The 26,767-nt window shown below is 31.8% G+C and overlaps 1 protein-coding gene across 1 annotated transcript; it reads left to right on the top strand.

Annotated features, from left to right (window-relative positions):
• Positions 1-17,296: 17,296 nt before the first annotated feature.
• Positions 17,297-20,880, top strand: LOC121123520 (piggyBac transposable element-derived protein 4-like). Its single transcript, XM_040718648.2, has 2 exons — positions 17,297-19,172; positions 19,261-20,880. The coding sequence occupies exons 1-2, from the start codon at positions 18,998-19,000 to the stop codon at positions 20,334-20,336; spliced, it is 1,251 nt and encodes a 416-aa protein (XP_040574582.1). The 5' UTR covers positions 17,297-18,997; the 3' UTR covers positions 20,337-20,880.
• The last annotated feature ends 5,887 nt before the right edge of the window (positions 20,881-26,767 follow it).

The raw sequence follows: 26,767 nt of genomic DNA, 5'->3' as shown, positions 1-26,767 counted from the left end.
CTTGTGGATTTAAACTGGCACCAACTCTTGCTTCTTTTAGTCAAAAAGGTTGGTCCATTTAGGAAATTTGGGCATTCCATTAAGTCACTTTAATATAAAATTTGTGTTATGGATAAGTTTAAACAATTTAACTTAATTGATAGAAATAACTCTTCTTTCTCTAAAAATTTGTCGTGAAAAAGTCTTTAAAAAGTACTATTAATTTAATTTAAAAACCATCTTGCCAGTAAAAAATAACGTATATCTATTTATAATCCGTACAGTCCTTTTAATCAAAGAAATAACAATATTTAGTTATACAAATGAAATATTGCAGGTGTTTTGTATGTTGCAGAGAATGTGCCCTTTTTATCAAAAAAGAAATAAAGTGGATTATTTTTGATAAAAATTATTTGTATGTTGGGCATGTTAAAAAAGTTTACTCAAAGTTTACTTGATTACCCTGACGATTTGAAGAACTTTTTCGAGTTGATAAGCTTAGCTTTCTATGATGTTAGCCGTAAATATTTAGGATTTCGAAAATTTAATAAACAAGAATATTGCCATTCACTACTCTTATGTCGATCCTCAATTCCACTTTGAGTCCAACAAGGGCTTAAAATTATAAATCTGCAAGAAATACTCAAGGATACTCTCCTCCTTTTTATGAGCGCACACGAAAGTTCAATCAGGTTTCTAATGTAATTAAATTTAGTAGATGTTGAGTTATCTATTAATGATGATTCTATTGATACTAATACAAATATTTTCCATACAAAGGTACACTCTAACATTACATACATACAGGTTTTATTCTCATTAATCTTCTTATGAGATGATCTCACATCTCTCTCCCAAGACGAGAAATACCATAATCTATTAATATTATTAGTACATTCTACAATACATAAAATATTGCTAAAGAATAACAATCAACTAACGGATAATAGTAATATATATTAAGTTGTTTTAGGAAGAGTAAGGCTGATACGTTTTTGGAAAGCGTCTATTACACATAATTTTGTTTCCTTCTACATCAACAAAATAGGATCTTCCATCTTCCTGACTGTCAGTAATTACTCCACTTGATTTCCACATCTTTGTCTTAGTATTTTCGATCCTAACGTGATCTCCAGGAATGAAAGTGTTTCGATTTGTACAGGTGTGATCGTAGTGTTTTTCGGTTGAGAGGTCTTTCTCTCTCTTGTTCTCTGTCACCCCCTCAAAATCGGTAGGTGATAGGAGCTTGTAGATAATGGTCAATCCTTGTACCCGAGTTCTTTGTAAGTAACCAAATACCCATTGGGCTAGGGCGAGTGCCTTATGTCAGGAAGATTTTTCGGTCCACTTTACTAGGGTGAACGGTTGATTTCCAGTGGTGAACGTGGGATATTTAAACTGGCAAATGCTACGGCACAGATTAAATCTTTCAAGAATATTGACCAATGGACTGTCTGACCATAATTTTCTTTTTGCAAACATTGGAAAAAATAAAAATGAAAGGAAAAACTCTAGACTGAAAGTCGATGCCAATCTATTCAGAAAGGAAGGAGTATAAGATGCAAAAAACGGAGAGATAATGTACCCAATATCGAGAATAGGAAGGCTTATTCCAGGAGAAATACGCCCCCTGGGGTAATTTGATGAGTCGCCATTTTTTTTGTGTCTGGAGCAACTTTTTCTACAGCAGAAACTCACTTTTCAGATCTTGGTTCAGGCAGTGAGGTCTCAACTAGAGCAGGATCATCTGAACAGGAGAAGGCAGTGACTGGAGATGAGGATGTAGCAGAGGAAGTTTTCTTAAGAGCAAAGTTCAATGTTTTCTGCTTCTCATGATCAATTTTCATTTGATACTTGCAGTTGTGGTCATTCTTGTGGAGCTTAACTTTGTGATCATTAGAGTTAACTGTCTGAGTTTCCTTCAGACCGATAGAACAAATCACCAACTCTTTGTTAAAATGCGTTTTCCGTTTTCCGTGATACATTTCTGATAATAAATAACTTTGTAACCCCCTATTTGCTGCAACAGTTCACTATAAAAAACACATAACTATGATTATGTCCCTTGTAAGCAGTAATAATTTATTTTATCTTGTATTCAATTAAACGCATTCTCACGCTCTTAATTATTTCAAAAATACTTTACAGCCAAAAATAAAAAACAAAAACGCACACAACATTTTTCATATGGATTTAAAGCCGTCACATTAAGTCGATATTTGAATTAACTTTTTTTTGGTTTTTTTTGTATTTTTTGGTCTGTTGAAGTGGAAAAAGCGCAATACTGACGTACGGCTATGGGCTGGACTGAGTTTGTCAGATCTGGGTGTATTTATCTATTCCAGTAGTGATGAACAAAATGAAGCCCAGTTATTAGATTTTTTGAGGGTCATCTTCATGTATTGGAAGAAAGTCTCATTTACCCCAAAAGATTGGGGTGAGTTTGGGGATGCAAACTTATGTTTAGTGCCTAAATTTTTCCACGACTCCCTAAATTCCGTCCGGAATCGAGATTCTCCATTAGTTCGAATATGCATTGGAAGTCCCCAATCTTCAAACCACATAAACATGATATCAGTGACTGACTTAGTTGAAGTCTTTTTTAACTGACTTATGAGGGGCCACCCTGAATAGCAGTCCACGACGCTGAGATATGTTTCCCCATTAATCTCCATTAAGTTGGAAGACGGGCCTTGATACTGACGATTTTTACATTGATTCTCGAGGTAATGAAGGGCAGAGCTTTTCGCATGAATTACAGCTCGATTCATCTGTTTCATTTAATTTGACATTCCAGGTAAAATTATACCCATTCCCTTTTTATATTTTGGAAAAATGTATCTCCCATCGTCAATAGTATATTATTTGTATTTATTGGGAAAGACTTGAGGAAAAGATTCAGGTATAATCCTCAGTTTTGTAGACCATGCCATGAAAGAATTAACATATTGTATATATAGATTAACGTATGCCGTGATGTGAGTTTGGAAACTTATCCAATATTGATACGAAGACAGACGGTGTCCATGCATCTTCAGCTTGAATTGATCTCTCTTGTGATTGAGAGTCTTTTAGTTGAGTCTATTTTGATGTTGTACTCCAATACCAATTTGTGAGAAATAAGAGACTCAGTATCTCCTGTATCAGGCACAGCTTTGATAGTAAACGTTTGGCTTGACCTTAGTTAAACTTCCGTCTCGAGATATATAGTGACATGATTGATTGATTCATTTTTGACTCGGATCGTCGACGTTTAGATTGGCTTGGTCTTGCTATGCACTAGATATTTAGCATAGTGTAAGCAGTTTTTTCTCTAAATGGCCTTTTTTTATGTATTTCTTACACGTCTTATTTTTAGCAGAACATTCAAAAGGTCGATTGTTGTATTTGTCTTTCCACATCTATTGTATTTAGGTTTAAGTTCCAGAGGAGGAAGATGCTTCTTGTTGTTGTTGTCGTCGATCTTTATAAGCAGACTGCAATATCAGCTTGTTTTTCATTTTTTTTTTTTTCCTCCATAGATCAGTCCGACTCCCAGGTCATAGTTATCTGCATTAGCTTTTCATGTTTTGGCTCACTTTGACGGAGAATCTCTTTGCAGAGACTTCTATTATTTGTACCCGTAATCAAGCATAAGTTGTACTTCATCGATACTACTGAGCTCTGATTCGTGTCCCTGTAGTCTAAGACGGAAATTCCAGTCCAAAAACTTTTCTCCCTGCTTTTGATGACATAGAAAGAAGCCATATAATTGTGTTAGGAGGCAAATTTAGCAAAACAAATTTATTATATATTTTATCTAAATATCCTCTGATGCCCATTATTGGAGTGTCTCGATTTGTTATGATTGATATTATACCTTTTAATTTTAAATCTATACAACTTTTTTAAATATTCTTTTTGCTCTGCTTTGCTCATTTGCCCCATCTAATTTGTAGAATAGTAGAGCTCGTAACTTGCTTACCATGATCTAAATTCCGTCAGTGTCGATTTTTCAGTGAGTCTCTCTGGTTTCAAATTGTTATTTATTTTTGAAATTTTGACTTCTTGGACAGGAGGGGGATTTAATTCCTTTGGTTTTGTGGAAGTTTTGAGAGTTTTAGGATCGAAAGCCTTAATTTATCGACTGTTTCTGAGAACTTTTCAAGAATAATCTCCTCAGTCTTGACCTTCTTTTCTCCCCATTCTAATTCAGAGTTAAATATCTTCTCCATTCCTTGTAAGACTTTCCTCAAATTTGAAATAAATGAATTGAACTTTATTCGTCAAATACTCGGTTCTTTTCTCGAATGTCAAGGACTCCACTCCTCCCATAAATTTCATAAGTCCTATAATTTGACGAGTTACATTCCCCTTAATTTGTGGATAAGGCAGTTTATTTGACGGTTGCACCATGTTGAGTTATCAACTTACGATGTTAATATTGATAGACGATTCTATTGATACTAATACAAAGGTATATTCCAAAATTAAATGCATACAGTTTTCATTCCCATTTATCTTCTTATAAGATTACCTTACAGTAGGAAAGGAATTTCACTACTCAGGACTTAAATAATAATGGCAACAGCTCAGACTAGGAAAATTACTCTTCAGATTACCTACTCAAAAAACATTAAAAAAAAACGGCGCAACTAAAAAAATACAGAAGATTTTCATCATTATAAAATTTCATTCTATAAATAATAATGACTGTGAATTTAGATGCAGTTTTGCAATATTAATATTCTTTTTCTCCATGTGTAATTATTATTTTTTCATTTCCGTGAAGAGAACATATATTTAGGTGTCTTCCTGAAAAAGTGAGGTTAACAAAATGGACACGTTGGTTAATTATATTTTATACTTTTCAAATTGACGTTTGTCTATTTAACGACACCAATAACTCCAAGTAATGTTGTGTACGACCGCTAGTATATAATATCTTTAATTTTTTTCTTAATTTCGTGAACATGTTTATATAGATAGGTATATGAATATAACTGAATTACTTAATTTCTATAAATATAATCAGTTCATGAATGTTAATTATCTTAAATGCTTTGCTAAATATTATTTGTATTCTACTGTAAAGATGCAAAATTAGAATGTACATATGTGCACTCCGATATATTTTATGAAAACCTCCTCGTAAAATATTAAATAGTGTACATACACTTCATTGCATTTACTAACTAATTACATTGTAAGCTTAATTAAAACAATAGGTGTTACATTAATATAGAAAATTACCTGTATTGGTAGAGAGAGTAGAAGAGTTTTCAGGATACGATAATGCATCCATTGTTATTAATTTAGTAGACTTTGATCCTGATATTTCAGCTCCTATTTCCAATTTTCCAAATTCATTTGTTACAATGGAGGGGTTTTCAGTTGATCCTATAATAGTTTGAGGATGAGTACTTGTTTTATTACCATTCGTATTAAAAGTAGGTTTTTTGGTTGTAAAGATTATTGTGGTGGATGCAACATTAAATAATTCCTCAGAAGTTTCTTTATGAAGGGCTGGATCAATTATAATAGATGGTAATTTGGTTGTTAAACTAGCTGTAGTTGGAACATGTTTGGATGATTCCTGAGAACTCTTTTCAGGAAAGGCTGGGTCAATTATAATCGATGGTGGTCTGGTTGTATGACTAACTGTAGTTGCAGGTTTTAATGATTCCTGAGAAGTTTCAGGAAAGGCTGGATCAATTATAACTGGTTGTAAAATTGTGGTAGAAACAGTTTTTGATGATTCTGAGAAGTTTCAGGAAAGGCCGGGATCATCTGTTATAACCCATGGTGGTCTGGTTGTAAGACTAACTGTAGTTGAAAAATGATCCTGGATCTCAGGAAAGATTATAACCCATGATCAATTATAATGGATGGTGTTCTGGTTGTAAGACTAACTGTTGAAACCGGTTTTGATGAAACAGGAAAGGCTGGATCAATTATAACCGATGGTATTCTGGTTGTAAAACTTAAGTAGGTTGAAACAGGTTTTGATGAATCCTGAGAAGTTTCTTCAGGAAAGGCGGGATCAATTATAACTGATGGTGTTCTGGTTGTAAAACTAGCTGTAGTAGAAACAGGCCTTGAGGGTTCTTGAGAAGCTTTTTCAGGAAAGGCTGGATCAATTACCGATGGATGATTTATGGTTGTAAAACTAATACAGCTGTTGAAACAGTTTTTGATGAGGTTTTGATGATTCCTGTAGTGAGAATTTTCTTCTGGAAAGGCTGGATCAATTATAAACAGATTTAGATGATGGTGTTCTGGTTGTAAAACTAGCTGTAGTAGAAACAGGTTTTGAGGGTTCTTGAGAAGCTTTTTCAGGAAAGGCTGGATCAATTATAATGGATGGTGTTATGGTTGTAAAACTAGCTGCTGTTGAAAGAGGTTTTGATGATTCATGAGAATTTTCGTCTGGAAAGGCTGGATCAATTATTATTGATGGTGTTCTGGTTGTAAAACTAATTGTAGTAGAAACAGGCTTAGATGATTCCTGAGAAGTTCCTTCAGGATGGTGTTCTGGTTGTAAAACTAGCTGTAGTCGAAAAGAAAGGCTGGATCAATTATAATGGATGCATGGTTGGATCAATTATAACTGATGGATCAATTATAACCGATGGTGTTCTGGTTGTGGTGTCGAATTATAATGGATGGTGTTATGGTTGTAAAACTCTGGTTGTAAAACTAGCTGTAGTAGAAACAGGCCTTGAGGGTTCTTGAGAAGCTTTTTCAGGAAAGGCTGGATAGAAAGGCGGGATCAATTATAATTGATGGTGTTCTGGTTGTAAAACTATCAGGAAATGCTGGATCAATTATAATGGATGGTGTTATGGTTGTAAAACTACAGGCCTAGTTATAAAACTACCTATGGTTGAAAGATGTTTTGATGATTCCTGAGAAGTTCCTTCTGGAAATGCTGGATCAATTATAACCGATGGTGGTTCTTGTAGTCGAAACAGGCTGAGAACTTTTCAGGAAAGGTTCTGGATGTAGTAGAAAATTATGAATGGAAGGCGGGATCAATTATAATGGATGGTGTTCTGGTTGTTAAGCTAACTGTAATTGAAAAAGGTTTTGATGACTTTTGAGTCGTAATATTTTTGGAACTTTCAAGATTAATAACGTAATTATTAGTAGTAGATAGAGTAGTTGAAGAGGATAACTTTTCGGTGTTACCTAAAAAATCAAAATATATTTAATTAATTTACTTATGATGTCTTAAATTTTTCATAAAATAAAACAACCGACTTTGGTAGATTACAATCAATAAGTAATAAATATTCTAGGTTTTTTTCAACTTTTTATATTTTGAATTTACATACTTAAAGAGGTCAATAGCATTGGGTGAGTGATTCCTGAGCTCTCCTTTGAAAATGTTAATGGAGTCTCAGGGAACTCATTCCTTCGTTAATTAAAATCGAATTATCTCAGCTGTTAATTAATGTTGAAAGGTCAATAGTTACAATACCTTTAAGAGTTGATCTAATCATCGTTGTAGATAAGGAAGGAATTGAAACGGAAGTAAATTGAGTTGTTTGGATTATGAGAGATAACCCTAGTGAGACTTGAGATTTACCTAAAAATAATTAAAATGCGTATTAGTGATATTCTTTAACTAAATATGTTAATGTAACTTTTTGAGAATAGCCTAAAATGTATAAATACTAAATGTGATTTCATTGTTTTTTTAAAAGGGTCAATTTAAAAAAGTGTTACAATTGTATAAAATATGGTATATATTCCATATCAAATCAAAAAAATATTAGTATATTAATTATAATTTTATTTCAACTATTTTAGCCGCCCATAAACTTTTGAAACAGATGAGAGATTGGATACAGTTTGACATATGATTGAAAAAAGACTGTACAATTGAAAGGTAAAAATGATACATTAAACGTGTCTTTGAGATGGGATTGTCATTGTCAATGGTGAAGGGAAATCATGCAAATGGATGGTATTAATATTGAAGGCTCATATTTTAAGACCGGCTGTAGTATTTTTGAAAAGGGGTTATGGAAGTTCAGTTAAATACATTTTTAATTAAGGCTTTTGGCGTGAGGCCTCACAAGCTTTAATCTATTTTATAATGTTATTTTTAGGAAATGCCCATTAATAATTGATTCAATATTATTTTTTTCTTTTCAGTCTGTCATTGAATTCTAAATTTATTCAGTTTTTAGAGTTTATTTTCGATGGAAGATATACAGTATGTCCAAAAGTTGATGGTGGTTTAAAAAAAAAATATGAAATAACCTAAACAGGGGAATTTTTTTTTTTTGGTGAAAAACATTTTTTACTTCCCAATATGACGATCTTTAAGCTTAAAACATTTTTTTATGCGTTTTGGCATCCCTTCATACAGATTATTCAAAGTATTTGGAGAAATTTTTTCCCAAGCTTTTGTCAGTTTTTTTTTATTCCTCCTCTGAAGTTGCTGAAAAAGTTTTCTCTGGACCAAGGCTCACAAATTTTCAATGGGACACGAATCAGGACTGTTGGGAGGCCATGGGCCTTTGACCCAGAAATAATCTAAGTTGTCTGAACACAACTTTTGGGCCTTTGGAGTGGTGAGCAGAGGCACCATCCTACTGGAAAGGCTCTTGATGTGTCAGACAACATTTTCCTCTTCAATGGAGGTCCAGTTTCTTCAGTATGAGACAAAGCTGACATCAGAGACTTGCTGAGGATCTCCATTACGTAGTACTCGGCTGTCACAGTTTGGTTTTCTGGAATCAATTGAAGATCTGACACTGCCTGGTGACTGATAACTGTCCAAACCTGAATTTTCAAAGGAAATTTCACAGTTGGAGTGGGTTCCACATCTCCCTTATCTCTTGCCCAACCCCGATATATTTGGAGATTTGGGGCATGATCTAGCTCAAATGGACTTTCATCACTGAAGAGGATATATTTCCAGTCATCTGCAGTCCAGTATTTCCACTCACAACAGAATTGAAGCCGGGCCTTCCTTCGGTTTTCTGAAAGTTTGGGGTGCAGACAAGGTCTGAATGGTACAACATTCAAAGAGTGCCTCAGGTAGTTGTGGGCAGATGACTTGGATATTGGATAGCCCTTGGAAGTAAATTTTGCAGCAAATTTCCTTGTGGATTACCTCTTTTTGATCAAAGATTTTGAAATCACCAGTTCGGGAACTTTGCTAATTATTTTTTTCATTCCTCGACCCACCTGATTTGCAATCCTTCTTTTTCTTACACTAATTCTCAATTGTCCTTAGAGAAATATGTAACCTTTGAGCAACGTCTCTCTGGCTTGATCCACCCTCTATCTTGCCAACAGCCATGTCCCTCGTCTCAAAAGAGTGCTCTCTCATCATTCTGGATATTAAATTCCAACTAACATACCGTGGTGTTTTCTGAGCCCTTTTATACTGATGTATGCTGCAATCATCGAAAATTATTGCGTCAGAAATACTCAATATTGTCTAATGATTGTGGCAGCCAAATTTCATTTTATTCCGACCAAAAAAAAAATAATTATTTAACTATAAAACGGATGTTTTTAATACCACCATCAATGTTTGGATATATTGTATATACAGGACGTTATGATCAAATCGACGCTGTGTGAGAAGGTAATTTTATTATGATGCAGCTGTCTAATGGCGTCTTTTTTTTACCAGTAGAAACATGGTTGATTCATAAACTGTTGTGAAGTTATGAGCATAGATGCTCTAGAAATAAATAGTATTGTCTGTAAAGAGGAGGAACGGTGTTACATCGTAATGATAATTTATGTTCTCAACAAAATGGAGATGTCAAGTTAGGCGGTCTCTAATGCAACTGGTGTTCCAATCTGGACAGTGCAAAAACTTAATAAGGCTCCTGAACAGACTGATGATCTCAGATTTGTTATCTGAAATGTAGGTAATATTGCTGAGGGAGTACTGCTATCACTTCATTAGGAAGGAAATATGACCCCCCCCCCCTTAAATTCATAACTTAATTGGATGGATTATCTTGCCAGAGATTACGTTGAATCTAAAAAAAAATCTAACATCTAATATTTAGTTTGAATTCTCTGGTTGACTAACATACCAAGGAACTAACTCGTCAACCCCTGCTCTCCTCCTTCCAAGACCAAATCCAATAGATGTTCGATGAAGCTACATAAAAAGAAGGTATTATTTACCTCTCATATTTATAATTGAATTGAATTTTTAAGTAAATCTGCCCAAAAATTTGGCCAATGTGACAATTTCAGGATTTTTGAAAAATGCACTGATTTGATCTTAACACTCTGTATAAATAAAACAAAAATATATATGAAACAAAGTACAATAGTTTGAATAAGTTCCTTGGAGTAAAACAACTTTGGGAGAAAATATAAAATAATAGAAATAAACTAAATCTATTGTATAAATGTCATATTTTATTAAAAAGAGTAGGTATACATTTGTCAATAGTCCCTCTTGCCATCTTTTTACATGTTGCATGGGCTGAAAAGTCCCTGGTTTAACTCATAGATTTTCATTAGTACCAACCTTCAAGAGACAACTTCCCATATGACAATCTGTTCTTTAGTTTGTGAGTTACTGTTGTAAGTCTAATGCTACTTTTTTTTTTTTTCCCTGCAACAATGGATCAAAAATAACTTCAATTTCTTATTTGACACGAAATTTTGATGTTAAAAAATTACCATTTAGCTAAGCAATGGCTTGAAAAATGTAAAAGAAGACTCTGTTCCATCAGAAACTACCATTAAACGTTGGTTTGCTGACTAAAACATGGTCATAGAGATAATAATAATGCAAAACACAGTGGACGTCCAAATGAGGCAGTAAATTAAAGAAAACATAAAGAAAAAATCCCAAAATTGCATTAAATTATGGGAAAGAGAAGGTGCATGAGTTAGCTGACATTGTAGAGATATCAAAAGAACGTGTTAGGTTTATATTGCATGAGCATTTGGCCATGAGAGAGCTCTGTTCAATGTATGTGCCGAGTTTGCTCACGGTGGACTAAAAACAAAATCGTGCTGATGATTCTTAGCAGTATTTGGGTATTTTTAAACAGAAGAAATTGGAATTTTTGCGTTGGATGTGAAAATAGATGAAACATGGATTCATCACTTCCATCACACTATATTATTTAGACACTGCAATGAAAAGGAAAATACCATGACAAGTAAATATTTAATAGCGTTGTGTGTGTGTTGAAGGACGAAATGACAGAGACCCGCCCCCTTTGTAGAAGAAGAATGTGCTGTTTCTCCTGGATAACGTACCATGTCAGCGTCAAACAAAACACTGGCAAAACTACTTGGATTAAATTTCGAATTGCTTCCACATCCACCTTATTCTATATATTTGACTCCTAGCGACTAAACGCTGTTTGCAGACCTAAAAAAACAATACATTCCGATAAGAAATTTCGCTCAAATCAAAAGTTTATAGCTGAAACTGCGGACTATTTTGAGGACAAAAGATAAAGTGTTAGATAATAGTGTCATTGAATTGTTAGAGCAGCTCTTGGACTTTGGTTTTGCTATAAGAGAAGATAATATTAACGTGTTTTCTTTAAGCCCAGAAATTTTCAACCCATGTGTTAGTTAGTAAACTAAAGAAACAGTATGTCACAGAAGTTTTAGGGTTAGCTGATACGAATTGTAATGTTTTGGTGGTTTTTTCTAAAATAGCTAAGGTTGAACGGACTTTTAAATGTGTAGCTAGGCTTTGAATAAAATATGACAAAAATACAGTTGTCATATTTTTTGTCTACAATTTAATACAACAGCTAATTTGAATTCCACCAATCAACCTTCGAAAGAATGACCAGTGCAAAAGAAGCATCTACTCAAGTCAACAAAGCGACGTAGAAATATGTATGTTACTTAAGTATTGCATTTTTCCTTCCGAAATAAATGTAATCACTTTTTTCAATTAATTTCAATCTGGAAAGAAAATGATATTTTACCAATTTAATGATAAGCTTTGACCTTTGTACTCAATTAACTATTGAAAATTAAATATAAATGAAATATATGTACTTTGGTTTCATTCTCTACAATGGATCGATAATAGGTTTATTGATTAATTTATGACATTTAATATCCGTAAAAATGTTTATTTTAGAAGAAGTCTTCATTTTAAACTTTATGAAAATATACTTTTGTACAGGATGTTAGCTTTATTGTTTTACGCAACCTTACAAAAAATGTCTAAATTCATTCAATTATGTTTTTACTCTAGAAATATTGTTGATTATTATATTTAAAAGATATAATTCTATTTCAACCCATCAACGTTCAGAACATTGATAAGGTAAAAGGAAGCAAAAACAGTTACGGCTCACAATAAAATACACTGTATATCTTTTTTTTTTTGTGAGGTAACGCCGTGATAAATTCTTAAATGATTCCTTATATTACTTTGAATCCAATTTGATCAACTTTGATGCATTTTCAAATACTTGTTGAAGAGTATTTGAATTCAGTTGATGAACATATCGCCTGTAGGCTCCGGTTATTAGTATGAAGTAGTATTAATATTGTATAGGTAAAGGGATGGAGCTATTTATAATGAAGAAAACTTCAGTGAACATTCCAACAAAATAAGTTTTCAGAGTTATGAAATTTAGAGTTAGTATGATTTTGAAGGAGATTCTGGAATGATGTTACGAATTTTAAGTCCTGCAACTTTCGAGGAAATTTGAAAAAATTTGATCAAGGATAAAGAAAGATCTTGATTCTAAAAAGAAATTCAGATTGATAAAGCTAAATTTATTTCAGCAAATGAATATATAGGAAACGGTGGTAGACAATCTTCAACTTGGAATCCACTAAATATTTTTTTGGGTGCCATTTACTTTGGCCTCAGGACATTTTACCTTGAGCTTTTTTGCCTCAAAAGTATTTCGCCTTAAAATATAAATATATGAGGTTTATACGTCATTTATGTTTATTTTTGGTTCAAATTAATGTTACCTTTGAAAATTTTAATCAAAATTGTCATTGACAAAAAAAAAAAAAATTGGGGAGAAGAATGATTTTCACAAAATTGAGGTGTAATGATTATTACTATAAAACGTATCAAAATGGTTGTTTTTTTGTTTAAATAGTGATGGAATAATGGATATTTTTCTTTCTCGTCAATTCCTCAGTATTTTGCAATATAAATAATCCATCATGTTATTGATATCTGATACCGAAGAATTCAATAGCACGTTCAAATTGTTTTCATGGTTTTATTGATTTGTTTTTTTTTCTTATTATACGAACTTCATAACTTGCTGTGGTTCAAAAAGAATACATATTCTGACTGAGATAATATGTATGCATTAAAATTTTGGAGAATAGTTCCATTATTTTTCTTATAGAAAACTACTATTTTTTAGATTAACATTAATGCCAAGCAAAAATAATCAATATAGATGCATAAACCTCATATATTTACAATTATTTAAAACCAAAATATCATTGAGGCAAAATGGTTGTAAGACATAATTTCAGTAGGCAAAATTGCTTATGCAAAATAATTTAAGCCAAACGGACCTAGCACCGTCATAACATTTGGAAAACCCGTAAGAGTTTGATAATTTGATTGAACCTCTGTGCTTGCTTCATATGTCTACTCAAGCGTTGATTTTTTTTGAAATATTAGGAGACTATGTTATAGAAGAACATAGAAATACCTAAATATTTATTCCCAATCCAATACAGTGATTTTAGGACTAGTTACTATCTCCCTTTGCCCCGACTTTCATTTATATTTCCAAATAAGTTAAGTATTGTACAATAAATTGTTTATGTGGAAATATGTTCTAAGTCGAGTAAGTATGCATGAAATATTTAATCATAACTATATTTGACAAAACTACATTTTATTTCCTTTGCCACATCTAAAAACCAATTCCCTCGGGTGGTCTAGTGCTTGTTTATGTATAAAGAAGAATTCTTGTTGGATGTTAATTTTCCAAGCAATGGTATTGAAGTAATAATATTAATATGTTATGTTTTAGAAAAAAATATTTTTTTAATAGAGAAAGATGGTCTCTAGTAAAATAATAGGTTGTGTCTTTAATAATTTTTCCTTAAACTCTACATGAAAAGAAATTTTCAAAACTCGTTCTTCTCGCGCCTTAAAGTGTCAGATACATATTAATTTTTTTGATTTTGGTATTAAATATCAAAGTACATGTGCCTCATAAGTATTAGACAGTCATTTTACCAATGGACGATGGGGAATCTTTGTTCTTGTAGCCATGGATACTCCGCTCAAAGATGGAAAATCATTCACTCAGATCTAAACAGAACTCTCCAACACCGAGCCCGAATACTCTCCTACTGGGCAGACTATTTTAAATTGGATTAAAGACATGGAGGATGTCACTTTTACTCATGGAAAGAATGGTGGTCTGTGGAAACACATAGGAATCGCTTATATAAATATAAACATAGATTTTACTAAATTCACTATTAAGATTCCACCTGTTATTCTGCAAGGCTTTCCTGGATAAAAATACCCATTGAAGAAATAAGACATTCCAATCACCTCAATCAAGCTCTTCATATTTTGATGACTATTCTGAAGGGTTTGACAGAACTTCCAGCAATTTATTTTGTTGAGTTCTATTATTAGTTTTATTAGTATATATGTATTTTTTTGCAACTAGTTGGTATATTTAACATTTCAAAAAATTCTAGGCTGCAATCAAGAGACTCAATTACTGATTTCTAATAAATATATTTAGACTGACTTAATAGAAGAGTGAATGTGGATACATGGGGAAATATAAAACCATTTGGCAGAAATAAGAATAGGATTTAGAGAGAGTTCATCTCTCTTTAGCCAAGAAAACATTTTGATGGAAGTTTTAGGTCCATAATCATTTGGAAAACGTAACATTATACAAATAAAAATATGAAGAAAAAAAATGGACCTACCATTTTTTACATCCACCAACCTTTACAGGGGATCGTTATCAACTGCCGCTCTAGTGTTAAAGCTGTTTTAAGACGTGCAAAAGGAAAAATTTAGAAAAGAGTAAAGCCTTCATTTTCGGACTCGCTCCAATCTTGCTATATTTTGTATAAGTAAGGATAGTTAACCATGGATCTGTTTATATTATGGATTTCATGACTAGACTTAATGGTTCACAAAAAAAAAATACTGATACATAAAATAGATTTGACTATTACGCACACGTGGGACTTCAAAGGTATATAAGATAATATGTATAGGATGAAGGCAAGTGATATGCAATCATGAATTAGTTGGGAATATATTAAATATTAAAAAAGATATATTTATGCATATCTATTAGGTCTGTCACGTTCTATTCTATACATAGAATGATGCCGTTAGAACCTTTAATTGTATATATTTTACGTACATGGTGGGTATTCCCAATGTTTTATTTAGATCTGAAGAAAAAAAACTTATAAACGATCGATACCCCCACAATATCGTCAGTTTCAAAGTTATCTCTTTGATTAAAATAATTAACTATTGTTTGTTTTTTTAAATCATTGGTTAAATATCAACGACAGTTTGAAGTTATGTGTGGGTTAGCAAATTTTGATCTGGCTCGTAGGCCGTAGTTTGGGGAACCCTGATCTAGGGAATCACGCTGTTCTTAAGAACATTATAGTATTATGTCAGAATTGGTTTGTTCTCTTCACTGGTAAAAGTAAGGGGCATGACCTATTCATTGCTGCCGATCAAGAAGTAAAACATAATGGAATACAGAATTTTTGTTCTCATGATAGGCTGGACATTATATATGTTAGTTGAAATCCACCTACAATTCCTCCTGTTACTGGTTGCATTCAATGTAAAGATATTTTCGTCACTGAAATTATGTTCCATTGATGACAAGATTTTCAGATTCCTTTTAAGCTTAAGTTTTCTAATCGTGTCTCTCATCCCTCAAGCAAAATATTGGTATGAGTTAAATATAAAGCAACTTAAACTGCCATTTTTATAATTTTATACAAATAAAGAATTAGCGTTATATTAAACAAATATTAGTATATTAAAAAGCAATTTGACTCCTTGAGCGGAATTACTTTTCATTTGAAGTTAATGGTGGGAATCCAATTATAAAAAAATTGCTCATCAGGATAATTATATTATTATAATGTTAGATTTATAGCTATGCTATAAGACGTCCTCAATATTTTTTTTTAATATAGTTGTCTACAAGATAACTTTTCTGTCGTCTAGGCGTAAAAAGTCGATTAAATATTACTCTATAAATAACTATGCAAGCAATTTAAATTACCCCTTTAAACTAAATTGGCAACTCTGCGAAGGGAAGAAAAACTTGCATTCGTAAGGTCAAAAAATGATTAAGTGACATCTTGCGTGCAATAAGGCTAATAATATGACAAAGATTCTACAAGAAAACGTTTTCTGAGGAAAACACAAAATATTATGGACTTTGTCTTGTTTCCACAGGATCTTGGTATTTAATTTCACCTAAAACAATACTTTTTCAAATCTACTTCAAGGTTTATCACATGTAAAATAACTTGTATTATCTGCTGATAGAAGATGTGGCAAGTTGTACAAATTAAAAGGAGGAGATAACTTTTACAGGCCGAATGCAATTACTTTTTCGTTCTCTAATAATAAGATTACAATTAGACATCAAATTCACCATTATTCTTTGCTGGCTTGGATTAAGCAGGATTCCTCTTCATGTGGATGCAAATTTGTTTGAATCTAAAATAAATACAGGACTGTTTTAAAAACAGGACCATCATAAAATTTTTGGGGTTTTGCTTGGTGTTGGGCGGGTATGGACTGAATGAATAGGACCGACTATCCATATTTCTAAACTGAATGAGTCGATAGACCGGAGTCCGGACCAATAAAAATTATAAAAAGAAAACATGTGACGTCATACACCTTTTTGAAAACAATTTATATAAATTATAATAATTCATTTTGTTGATATTTCCAAATAGGACATTCCTCTCTCCTCAGACCGGTTGTATAGTTTTAAAAGGTTCTTTTTAAAATTATATTCTAAGTCTTCAGTCTGCAGACCAATACAAGGCCGAGTCACGTGACTAGGCGTTTTGTAGTGATTAATCTTTTTGGACTGACCAGGTGAATCGATCACGTGATCGAGTCAGACGGATAATTGACCAATTTTGTTTGATAGTATTATACATATCTTTCTTCCATGATCCAATGCATGTAAGAAAATACGTCTTAACTGCCTAAGTATTTATCCTATGAATAATTCATTCATGGAACATGTACTCTTTTTTTCTTTATTATTTTTAATCAACTCAAACTTCTTTTTTTTTTAGTAGAATAGTTCTGAAATGAAAGAGAGTGTTGAATTAAAACAGTCTGTAATAAATATCTTAGAGAATTACAAGCAACTCTTTTCTCAAATGATTATTCAAATAACATGTTAGTTACTTGTTAGAATTGTATTAAAATGAAAATTGAAGAAGTTTCATAGTGACTTTTTTGTGAACATCCGATTTGAACTTTTTTGGTGTTATAATTTTAGAAGTAAAGTCAGCTGTTTAGGTTAGATTAAACAATTTTTAGTGGAAAATGGAAGCCAAAAGATAGGAAGTTATCGTTCCAGTCTCTGAGGATAATTCCAACACCAACATCATGAAGATGTTTTCAGGTAGCAGAGAGATGGTCTGGAGATTCCAAAAACTAACTATAGAATCTACCTGAGAGCACTTTGAAGTCAATCCAAGAATAAAAATAACTGAACTTTCCCAGAACAAAGCCATTGTAAAATTGCGGTTAGTATGTTCTTATGGCATCAGAAACAACCTTTACTTAAGCGAAATGATAGGCTTGTGAGCTTTTAAAAATAATAACCAAGACTTTCAGCATATCGTTACATAAAACGTTTTGAAAATTTCACCAATTTGGTTCAAAAAAGCTAAATGCATAATGCTGATAACTACTTGGAGATTTTGAAGAATAATTTTTTTTTTTAGAGATCCTTAAAATCCTTAACCAGTAGAGAAATTCTTCCTATATTTTTTTACAAGACAAGGCTCCACTTTGAAATAACTGTACATGATTGGAAGACAAAATATATGAATTTTTGGCCAAAGGAATTCTGGCCCCTTAGTCCTTTGATCTAAATACACTATATTTGGTTCCAAGTAGAGTACAAGGTTTATAGAGCCCGGCATTTAAATGTGAACAGCCTCATGTATTTGTGACTTTCAATAGAAGATTAGAGAGGGTGACTGAGGCTGATTGCAACACATGTTCATGACTAAGAACCGCAATTTTATTGTCGATTAATATAATTAAAAGTTTGTTATATTCAACTTCTATCAGATCAATTTTTTGTATCTTATTTTTCCTTAAATTTGCATTCTAAGATTTATCTTACAAATACATAAATACATCAACTTCCACGAAATTAGATCCTTAAAACATTCATTACACGAGTGTTTTAGTTCAATTCTCTTTTTCAATTTATCGTTATTTTACTTTAAGAAATTATCCTCTTTTGGGTGACAAAGAAAAAGTTTGTTCCTCATAGCTCCTTGGAGTTGTTAGGCGTCGATTAGCTTTGCTTTAATACAAAATATATGTAACACCACTTTAATTCTCTTTTTTATTATCACGCGCTGGGATTTTCTATCCAACTATTTTTTATTTAACACTGGAACGACGAGGGTATCATTTTTGATACCCATTTGGGATTCAATGAAATATTGTGAGAAACTTCTTGATTGTATTTGTTTATAAGTTCATGAATTCTCCTAATTCATTTTATTGATCACAAAAAACTAAATTATAAATTAAAATTAGTATATGTTTCGTTGGTACAGTGAACACTACCTAGACCGACGTGTGTATCATATTTGATACCCAATCATTTCAAATAATATGTTTGTTCTACAATTGCGTATGAACAGGCTCAAGCCTGTTTGAACAGGCTGATGCAAGTTCAAACATGAATAAACTTCTCTAGATAGGAATCGTGTAAATTTCTAGTATAAATATAAACATAGATTTTTCTGAGCTATCCATTCTGCTTCCACCTTTTATTGTGCAAGGATGTCCAAGAAAAAATTATCCAGTGAAGAAATAAGACATTATCTTGAGTGCACATCGCACTCCAATTCAGAAGGTGAGGATTTCGAATTGGAAAAAGATGAAGAATATGTCCCACCACCTCAATCAAGCTCTTCTGATTCTGATGACTATTCTGATGTTTTTGACAAGCCTGTCGGTAAGTAATTTTCTTGAATACCATTATTAGTATTGCTATATACTAGATGTATTTATTAACAACTAATTGGTATATTTAACATTTCAAGAAATGCCAGGATACAATCAAGTGACTCAATTCCCGTCTTCTAAGAAACATAAATCAACCGACTTATTAGAAGAGTCAATGTATGTTGGCAAGGATAACATAATCTGGCACAAACAAATAGGATATGGAGAAATTTCAGCCTGTTTTAGGCCAGAAAACATTTTGAAGGTAGTCTCAGGTCCATCATCATTTGCAAAACGTAACATCATTACAGATAAAACATTATCAGCTTTTGAACTCTTGATCAATAATTATATTATTGATCACATTGTAAAACGCAAAATAGTTGAGGTTCGTTCAAAACTTAAGAATGATGTATGGACAACCAGCAAACGAGAAATGCTTCAACTGATTGCAATAATGTATACGAGAGGAATCTTAGCCAAAGGGCAGCCAACAGAAGTCATTTGGTCAAGAAAATTGGGGATCAATCTCTTTAGGAATACTATCCCTCGCGACAGATATAAGGAATTATTGAGATATATCCACTTTGATATTTGTTCCACAAGATCACAAAGACTTCAAAACGACAAGTTCGCCTTGATTTCAATGGTATGGGATCGATTTGTCGAAAATTGTAAGTCATCATACAGGCCAGGGGAAAATATTGCCATTGATGAGCAACTATTCCCAACAAAAGCTAGATATCCATATACCCAATATATGGCTGAAAAGCCTGATAAATTTTGTGTAAAATTTTGGTTAGCAGTTGATGCATCGTCCAAATACTTGGTAAATGGATTTCCTTACTTGGGAAAAGATTCTCAAAGACCAGCAAATAAATTTTTATCAGAATATGTCGTAATGAAGCTAATGGAACCATATTTGGATAAAGGGAGGAATGTTACAATAGATTATTTCTTCACGTCATTGTCTCTTGCAAATAAACTTCAGAAAAATAGGACGACTATTTTAGGAAATTTTAATCGTGCTCGCGAATCACCTCCTGAACTAAAAGCTACCAAACAAGCACTATTTTCAAGGTTAATCTTTGTAAATAGTGGCAAAACATTGACTTCTTATCAAGGAAAAAAACAAAAATGTTTTAATTTTGAGCTCTGTTCACAAAAGTGTTAAAGTTTTAGATGTACAAAAAAGGTTACCAGAATCAATCCAGTATCATAATGAAACTAAGTATGGAGTAGATATTCTAGATCCAATGGCAAGACTTTATTCCACCAAAATGTCCTCTCGCCGATGGCCTTTACAAGTTTTTTATAATATTTTGAATTTTGCTGGTATTAATGCTGTTATCTTGTACAGAGAAGTGACTGGTAAGAAAATATGTCGTCGCCAGTTTTTGAATAATTTGATTACCGAACTTATTGGTGAAGATGATGAATCAAAAGATGATATAGAAGAAAATAATCAATTATTTCAATCACAATCAAACTGTTCAACTAAAAATAGAAGCTGGTGTACAGTCAATTGTACAAGAAAATCACGGCGCTTAGCAAGCAAAACCTGTTGTAAATGTAAGAGATTCGTATGCAAGCCCTGTATTGGTACTGACAAAACAATTGTAACTTGTAAAAATGCTAATTTCTTTATATGTGTTATTATAAAAGTTATGTTTATTTTTTTAAATAAATAATAAATCTTCTGAGAAAATAAAAATTAACACATGACTTTTAATTTTATCAACCACTAACAGTTACAAATATTAAAAAATAAATGGGTTTCATTTTTGATATCCACTATCGTTTAAGGGGGGTCGTTACTATCCGTCGTTCTAGTATTACCGCACACACACAAAAAAACCTGTCATTTTTTAAACTTCAATATATTTTTAATTAAAGACCAGTCTAGACCATTTGAATTATTTTGGTCATAAAAAAAGGATTTTTAGAACGAAACCCACCAAAAGACATAAACTTTGTTATACCTAATATATTTATATTCATATAAACAAATGGTACAATGGGGCATGTGGAAACTAAAATAAAATTTACCCCAAGATTATGTGACAAAATTTAGTTTGGAGTGCAATATAAATTAATTGAAAAGGGTATTTTTTTTTCTATTTTTTTTCCTTGCTCTCCAAAAACAAACATTATTCTATAGAAGGCTACAAACCCTTGTGTTTTTTCCTGAGTCCTTAACTCATACTTACAGTACACGAAAAAATGATTATACATAATCCAAACATAAATTTATAAGAACCTTACTTTACTAATATAGATATTTATAACTATATTTTCGATCTTTTGGTAAATAAACTAATATAAGTAAACAGAGCTTAGGTCAATCTACTCTGAACAGTACATGTAACAAAATCCAACATAGATAATAATAATATGTTATGTTTATTATTTGACTTTTATAAAAAAACAGATAAAAACCCGTCAATATTTATTTTAAATATTTATTATGTTATGAACTATGAAAATGATCAACATTCATTAAATTTTATTTCCAATAAGGCACGTCAGAGTTTTCATCATCATATTCATAGATAATTCAGCTTATATCTGCTTCCCTACATTTATTAAAAATAATCATGTCATGATTTTTTTTTTAATATATTTGATTTTTGCAAATATGTTAACACCAAACTCATTATTGTAGATATATAGCTATGGTTATAGACGACCTATCTTTTATTCGTGTTATAAAGATCAATGAACTACGGTACATGTACCGTAGGTATTAAACCGTATAATTATCCTTTATCGACTAGAATACAGTTGAGGAATAATTAGTCTCATCCATCATAACTTTTTTTTAATTCGCCGTTCCTTTTTATTTAGAGAGTAATTGTGTAAATAAATATACATAATTAAACATTAAAGTATAAATTTATTGATTCATATAAGAACTTTCAAAGATTTCTATCAAAGAGGCCAGTTAAAAATAAAACACAAAATAGCGTATTTCAAGCAAGTAGTGTATTCTAGTTAAGTGCCATTTATTTGTTATTAAATAAAAATAAATTCTAGCAATCAAGAGTCCAGGTTTGAAATTCTAAAACTTCAGAAGATTGACTTTAGTAGACTCTTATGTTGGAGTGATACGGATGGATATAATTTTACATCTTTTACTGCCGGGATCCAGGACGTGTGATTAGCATTTGGGATTTTTAAGGAAAGGGTGGTATATCTAGCAACAGATGCCTTAAAAATTGATCTAAGTTGGTTAAGGTATATTGGCTCATAGAATGTAAGCTTTCCTACAACTAATACCTTCAAGTTTAATAAAGCAAAATTAAGTGCGTAGACTTCTGTAAAGACTGCTTCTTCCTTTGAGATAATCCGAAAAGTATAGAAACTTTGATTATATGCAAAGGTCCATTTTTCAGACCCTTGATATTGATGGCGATCAATCTTTGCAGAATTGTGATAGCCCTACAATCTACAAAGGCATGCAGTATATTGTTACTAATTTTTCCCAAATCTTTGCATGGCTTATAAATTTGATACAATTTGCGGAAATCTGAAATTGTGCAGTAAATTTCCTTCCATCCAAAATATACATAAGCTAATATAAAATTATTGTTCTTCAATTTTCTCGAAGTCTTTACATATTTATATAGTAATCACAAATAGATTAAGCTTCGTCTGTTAGTTTAATAAAAGTCGTTTTCAGATGCAAGGGTCTAGGTACAATGAATTCTTTTGTCGCTCTTTTTAAACGGAAGTAAAAACGACCATCGCAAAAGGGGGTTTGCGTCTTTAGGTTAGGAAAGGTACTAATATTTTTTTCCAGGGCTTATTCCTGAAATTTCTTTGCAATATTAAGATTCCTTTAAGAAGATAGGCTTCTTAACCTTGCCTCAGATTATATCCAGAATAGAATCCCCATTGAATAAAGGAACACCTGATCAAATAATGAGTTGAGCTGTATCCCATACTAGGGAGGGAGTAGCAATTTTTATCGCTAGTGAGGACAGTACCAATCATAAGCCTATGGTAGAACTTGTTGTATGAAACCTGTTTCCTTCATTCAACGTCCGGTTTCCTGGACATATCGATAAAAATTTTGATATATATATTTTTGGAATTATATTCACTGGAAGTGCAATTCAACCAGTTTTTTGAATTCATTTCTTGCAGTGTATATGAATCAAGTCATTTTTAATGACTATATTATTATTATTAAGTTGCAAAAGAGACTCTATAACCCTTGTGTGTCTTAAAATAGAAATGCTACAACCTATGCATGATTTATGGTGTTGTAACTTAATAATAGATTGTATGTACTATGTTCATCATATGATATATTTATTTTAATCTAAGTTCATGAAAAGTAAGAACACGATTTTGCAATTAGACATACCATTTCATGTTCTATTTATAAATAGAATTATGAATGTAAAACAAAGGAGTACAAGAACACATATTGAGCACTCTGCAACGAAAAACTAAAAACTTTATTGAGATAATAAACAATAAAAATTAAATCATGAAAAAGAATTAAACAAACTGCTTTTGATTAGAATGGATTGAGTGAAAACTGTCAAGACAATACAACCATACATAAATAATCTCTGTTCTTGAAGGGTTTAATTTACATAATACATAATATATATATGTATGTACCTATTAGAGTTTATCTTCCAAGATCCCGGGATTTCTCGGAATTTTACACCTACGGGAAATCCCGTAGTTTTTATTATTTCATAATATATACTTCATTTTTATGTATAATTCATTAAACACAAAATATACTATTTCATGTAAATCTTCCAAAGATGTTTCACCCCAAACTAGTCAGAAGGAATACATTCAAACATTATGCTTATACTTGAATTCTATTCCTTTTTTGTTAAGATCAAATTGTTGTATTTGCCTCCAGCTTTAAGCACAGTTTAGATACCGGACTAAAGGAAGAGCAGGCATTGACAAGGTAGTTCTTTGGCATGTTGGTCAATTTTTTCTTGATGGAGATAATCAGAGAGTTTTTGATGGTATGAGATGTTCGATTTGTGTTAGATTCAATGTAGGCTTAAACAAAGATCCGGAATGCTTGTGTGCATATTTATTTTCCAATGCTCACTTAGCCACTTCAGGAACTTCATCCGTCTTCAAAGAGCCTAAGGAATCTATTGTAACGTTTGGGTTGGGATGCCAGTCACATTTGAGACATCCCAATTTTAAATCTCCAAGTTGTTGTGGACATAAATTACCGGTGAGCTCAAATGCCAAATTGATCTTTACACCCTGTATATATCAACGGAAGAATAATTGTTTTAAAGTTTCTACCATTTCAGCATGTCATTACATGGCTTCTAGTCTTAATCTGCAGATGAGGCTCTGTAGTTTACACTTAAACAACTCCCAGCTCTACCAAAAATTAATTTGTTCATAACTAACTATTTAAGTTGTGGTTCGGAATTTAGTTTTGTAGTTCCAAATTGTAGAATTAGTTGGCACTAAAAAAACAACTTGGGCACTATTTGTGTGGTAATTAGTGTTGAGTGAGTCCTTATTTATTTGGTATATACCAGTTCAGTCTCAGTATTTCGAATTTTTTCTCGATATATCGATCGTTTATTAAGGGGAAAAAATATATATGAGACATTTATAAAGGGTATTGCATATATCTTGTAAAAAATATTGATGATGTTTTCATATGTTATATTTTTAATAAATTATATAATTTATTATATTATATAACCTCATAATTAATTAAAGGAAAAACATCCTTCAATGACGTCACACAGGATCTATTCCCCTTCTTTAAGTAGCAACAAATAGGACTTGACTGCGGTCCTTAGTTCTAAATAAGGATCGACACAACACAACACTACCTATAAGTATGAAATGGAAAAAAGGGAATTAATAATTTATGAGTAAAAATGGGTAAAAATTTATTATTTCTTCACAAAAATTACAAAAAAAAAAAAAAAAACAATTTAATTAAACAATATTTGACATTAACTAACGGAATCTCGTTATTTCCTGCAATTTCAATATTGATTCCCCGGAAAAGAAAAAAGTATTTATTTTAATAAAGGCTCATAATAAAGACCCTTAAAACAATGTATGTATGAGAATCGTTTTGTCGATCCTTATTTAGGACTAAAGACTGTAGTCCCATCCAGTTCAATGTCGGCTTAGTGTAGTTCAGTCCTACATATCCCTCCTAAAAATTATAACGTTAGGTCCTGGATGAAGTCATTCAATTTTATTTTTTCTTTGTTTTGTACTAACAGTCATTTCGACCGGTTCCAAGTACTGATAGGACTTTTTTTAAGCATGAATCGAATAAATAAAGACTGAAAAAAACTACGTATGAAGTTAAGGTATTTTATGTTTCATTTGAAATAATTATAACGAAGTAACATGAGTCATCTTCATATATGAATACGAGCCAATGTTGTACATTTTAAAACAAGGTATTACAGAGTGAATATTGAATAAATCTTACACAATCAATTTTATAAAGGTATATTAAGCGAATGAAATAATATAAAATTCAATTTTTTATTGAATAGACAAGTTAAGAAAAGTGTACGAAGACCCCCTCCCCCAAACCAACTAAGCTGGGGTAGTTTTTCAAAAGAATTGATGATAATCTTACTATGTACATATTGGTTATATTGCAGTGAGCTTAATTTAAATTAAGTTTATGTTGGTATTTGTAAAATATGAAAGGTCCGTTTATTATTTCTCCCTACTTTGAAAGTTATATAATATCAGCCACCAATCTAGAGGCGTAGAAAGTATGTCCTAGGGAGTGAGAACGACTTATTCAATTGGCAATCTGAAGAAGCTTTTTTTATTTTTCCAAGGCTGATATCATTATTATTTAAGTCTTGAAGACAGAACATCCAAGCATAAAGTAAGAATTAGTGCATATAATATTAAAAATCTGTAAGGTTAAAGCTCAAGCACTCCTATTACAAATACGGTAGCAGAATTGTGAAGTTACTAGAATGATATAATATAAGTTTAAAATACCATTTGTTCACCCTTTGTCATACTTTTATGAAGACAAAAAAGTATTTATTAGATTTAGATGGTCTCATCATAGTCAGATATACATATATAAAAAATGGATGGGGAGGAGCGGGGGGTGAAATTCATAAATTACAGTTTTTATGAAATAATTTAATCACATACTTCTTTTTATATATAGATATTATATAATATTTTGATATACAATACTGTTTTTATCCTATTATTTGTATAAAGTACAGAGCGTTTTTCCCTAGATATCTTTAGTGAGCTATATCTTACGATTAATACATTGCATAAAAAAAACTAAAAGTATGCTTAAAGGTTAAGCGTTTATTAAGCGATCCAAAATGGTTGTAAAAAACGAAAAAAATATAGACAATCCCTCTGTATCACAACGACCAAAATGAAAAAGCGGAGCAGGCAGTAAAATAAAATAAAAAAGTACTGTTTATGGATCAGTACAGTATCGAATGCAACAGCAAAGCGATGGTTCAAATAATTTCGTTCTAATAATATGGACGTTGAAAATAGCGATAAATAAAAGAAGTTGTAGTATTGGATCAGCATGTGAGCACTTATTATATTACCCAGCAACTGAAGATTATC

Source organism: Lepeophtheirus salmonis, chromosome 8 (genome assembly GCF_016086655.4).
Source record: "Lepeophtheirus salmonis chromosome 8, UVic_Lsal_1.4, whole genome shotgun sequence".
Taxonomy (NCBI): domain Eukaryota; kingdom Metazoa; phylum Arthropoda; class Copepoda; order Siphonostomatoida; family Caligidae; genus Lepeophtheirus; species Lepeophtheirus salmonis.
This window is presented reverse-complemented; position numbering and strand designations above follow the sequence as displayed.

What these genes read in the sequence shown, in the direction of transcription:
- LOC121123520 (XM_040718648.2), top strand. Translation starts at nt 18,998, where the DNA reads ATGTCCAAGAAAAAATTATCCAGTGAAGAAATAAGACATTATCTTGAG. An exon ending in TGTTTTTGACAAGCCTGTCG is followed by an intron (nt 19,173 to 19,260) that starts GTAAGTAATTTT and finishes TAACATTTCAAG; the next exon opens with AAATGCCAGGATACAATCAA.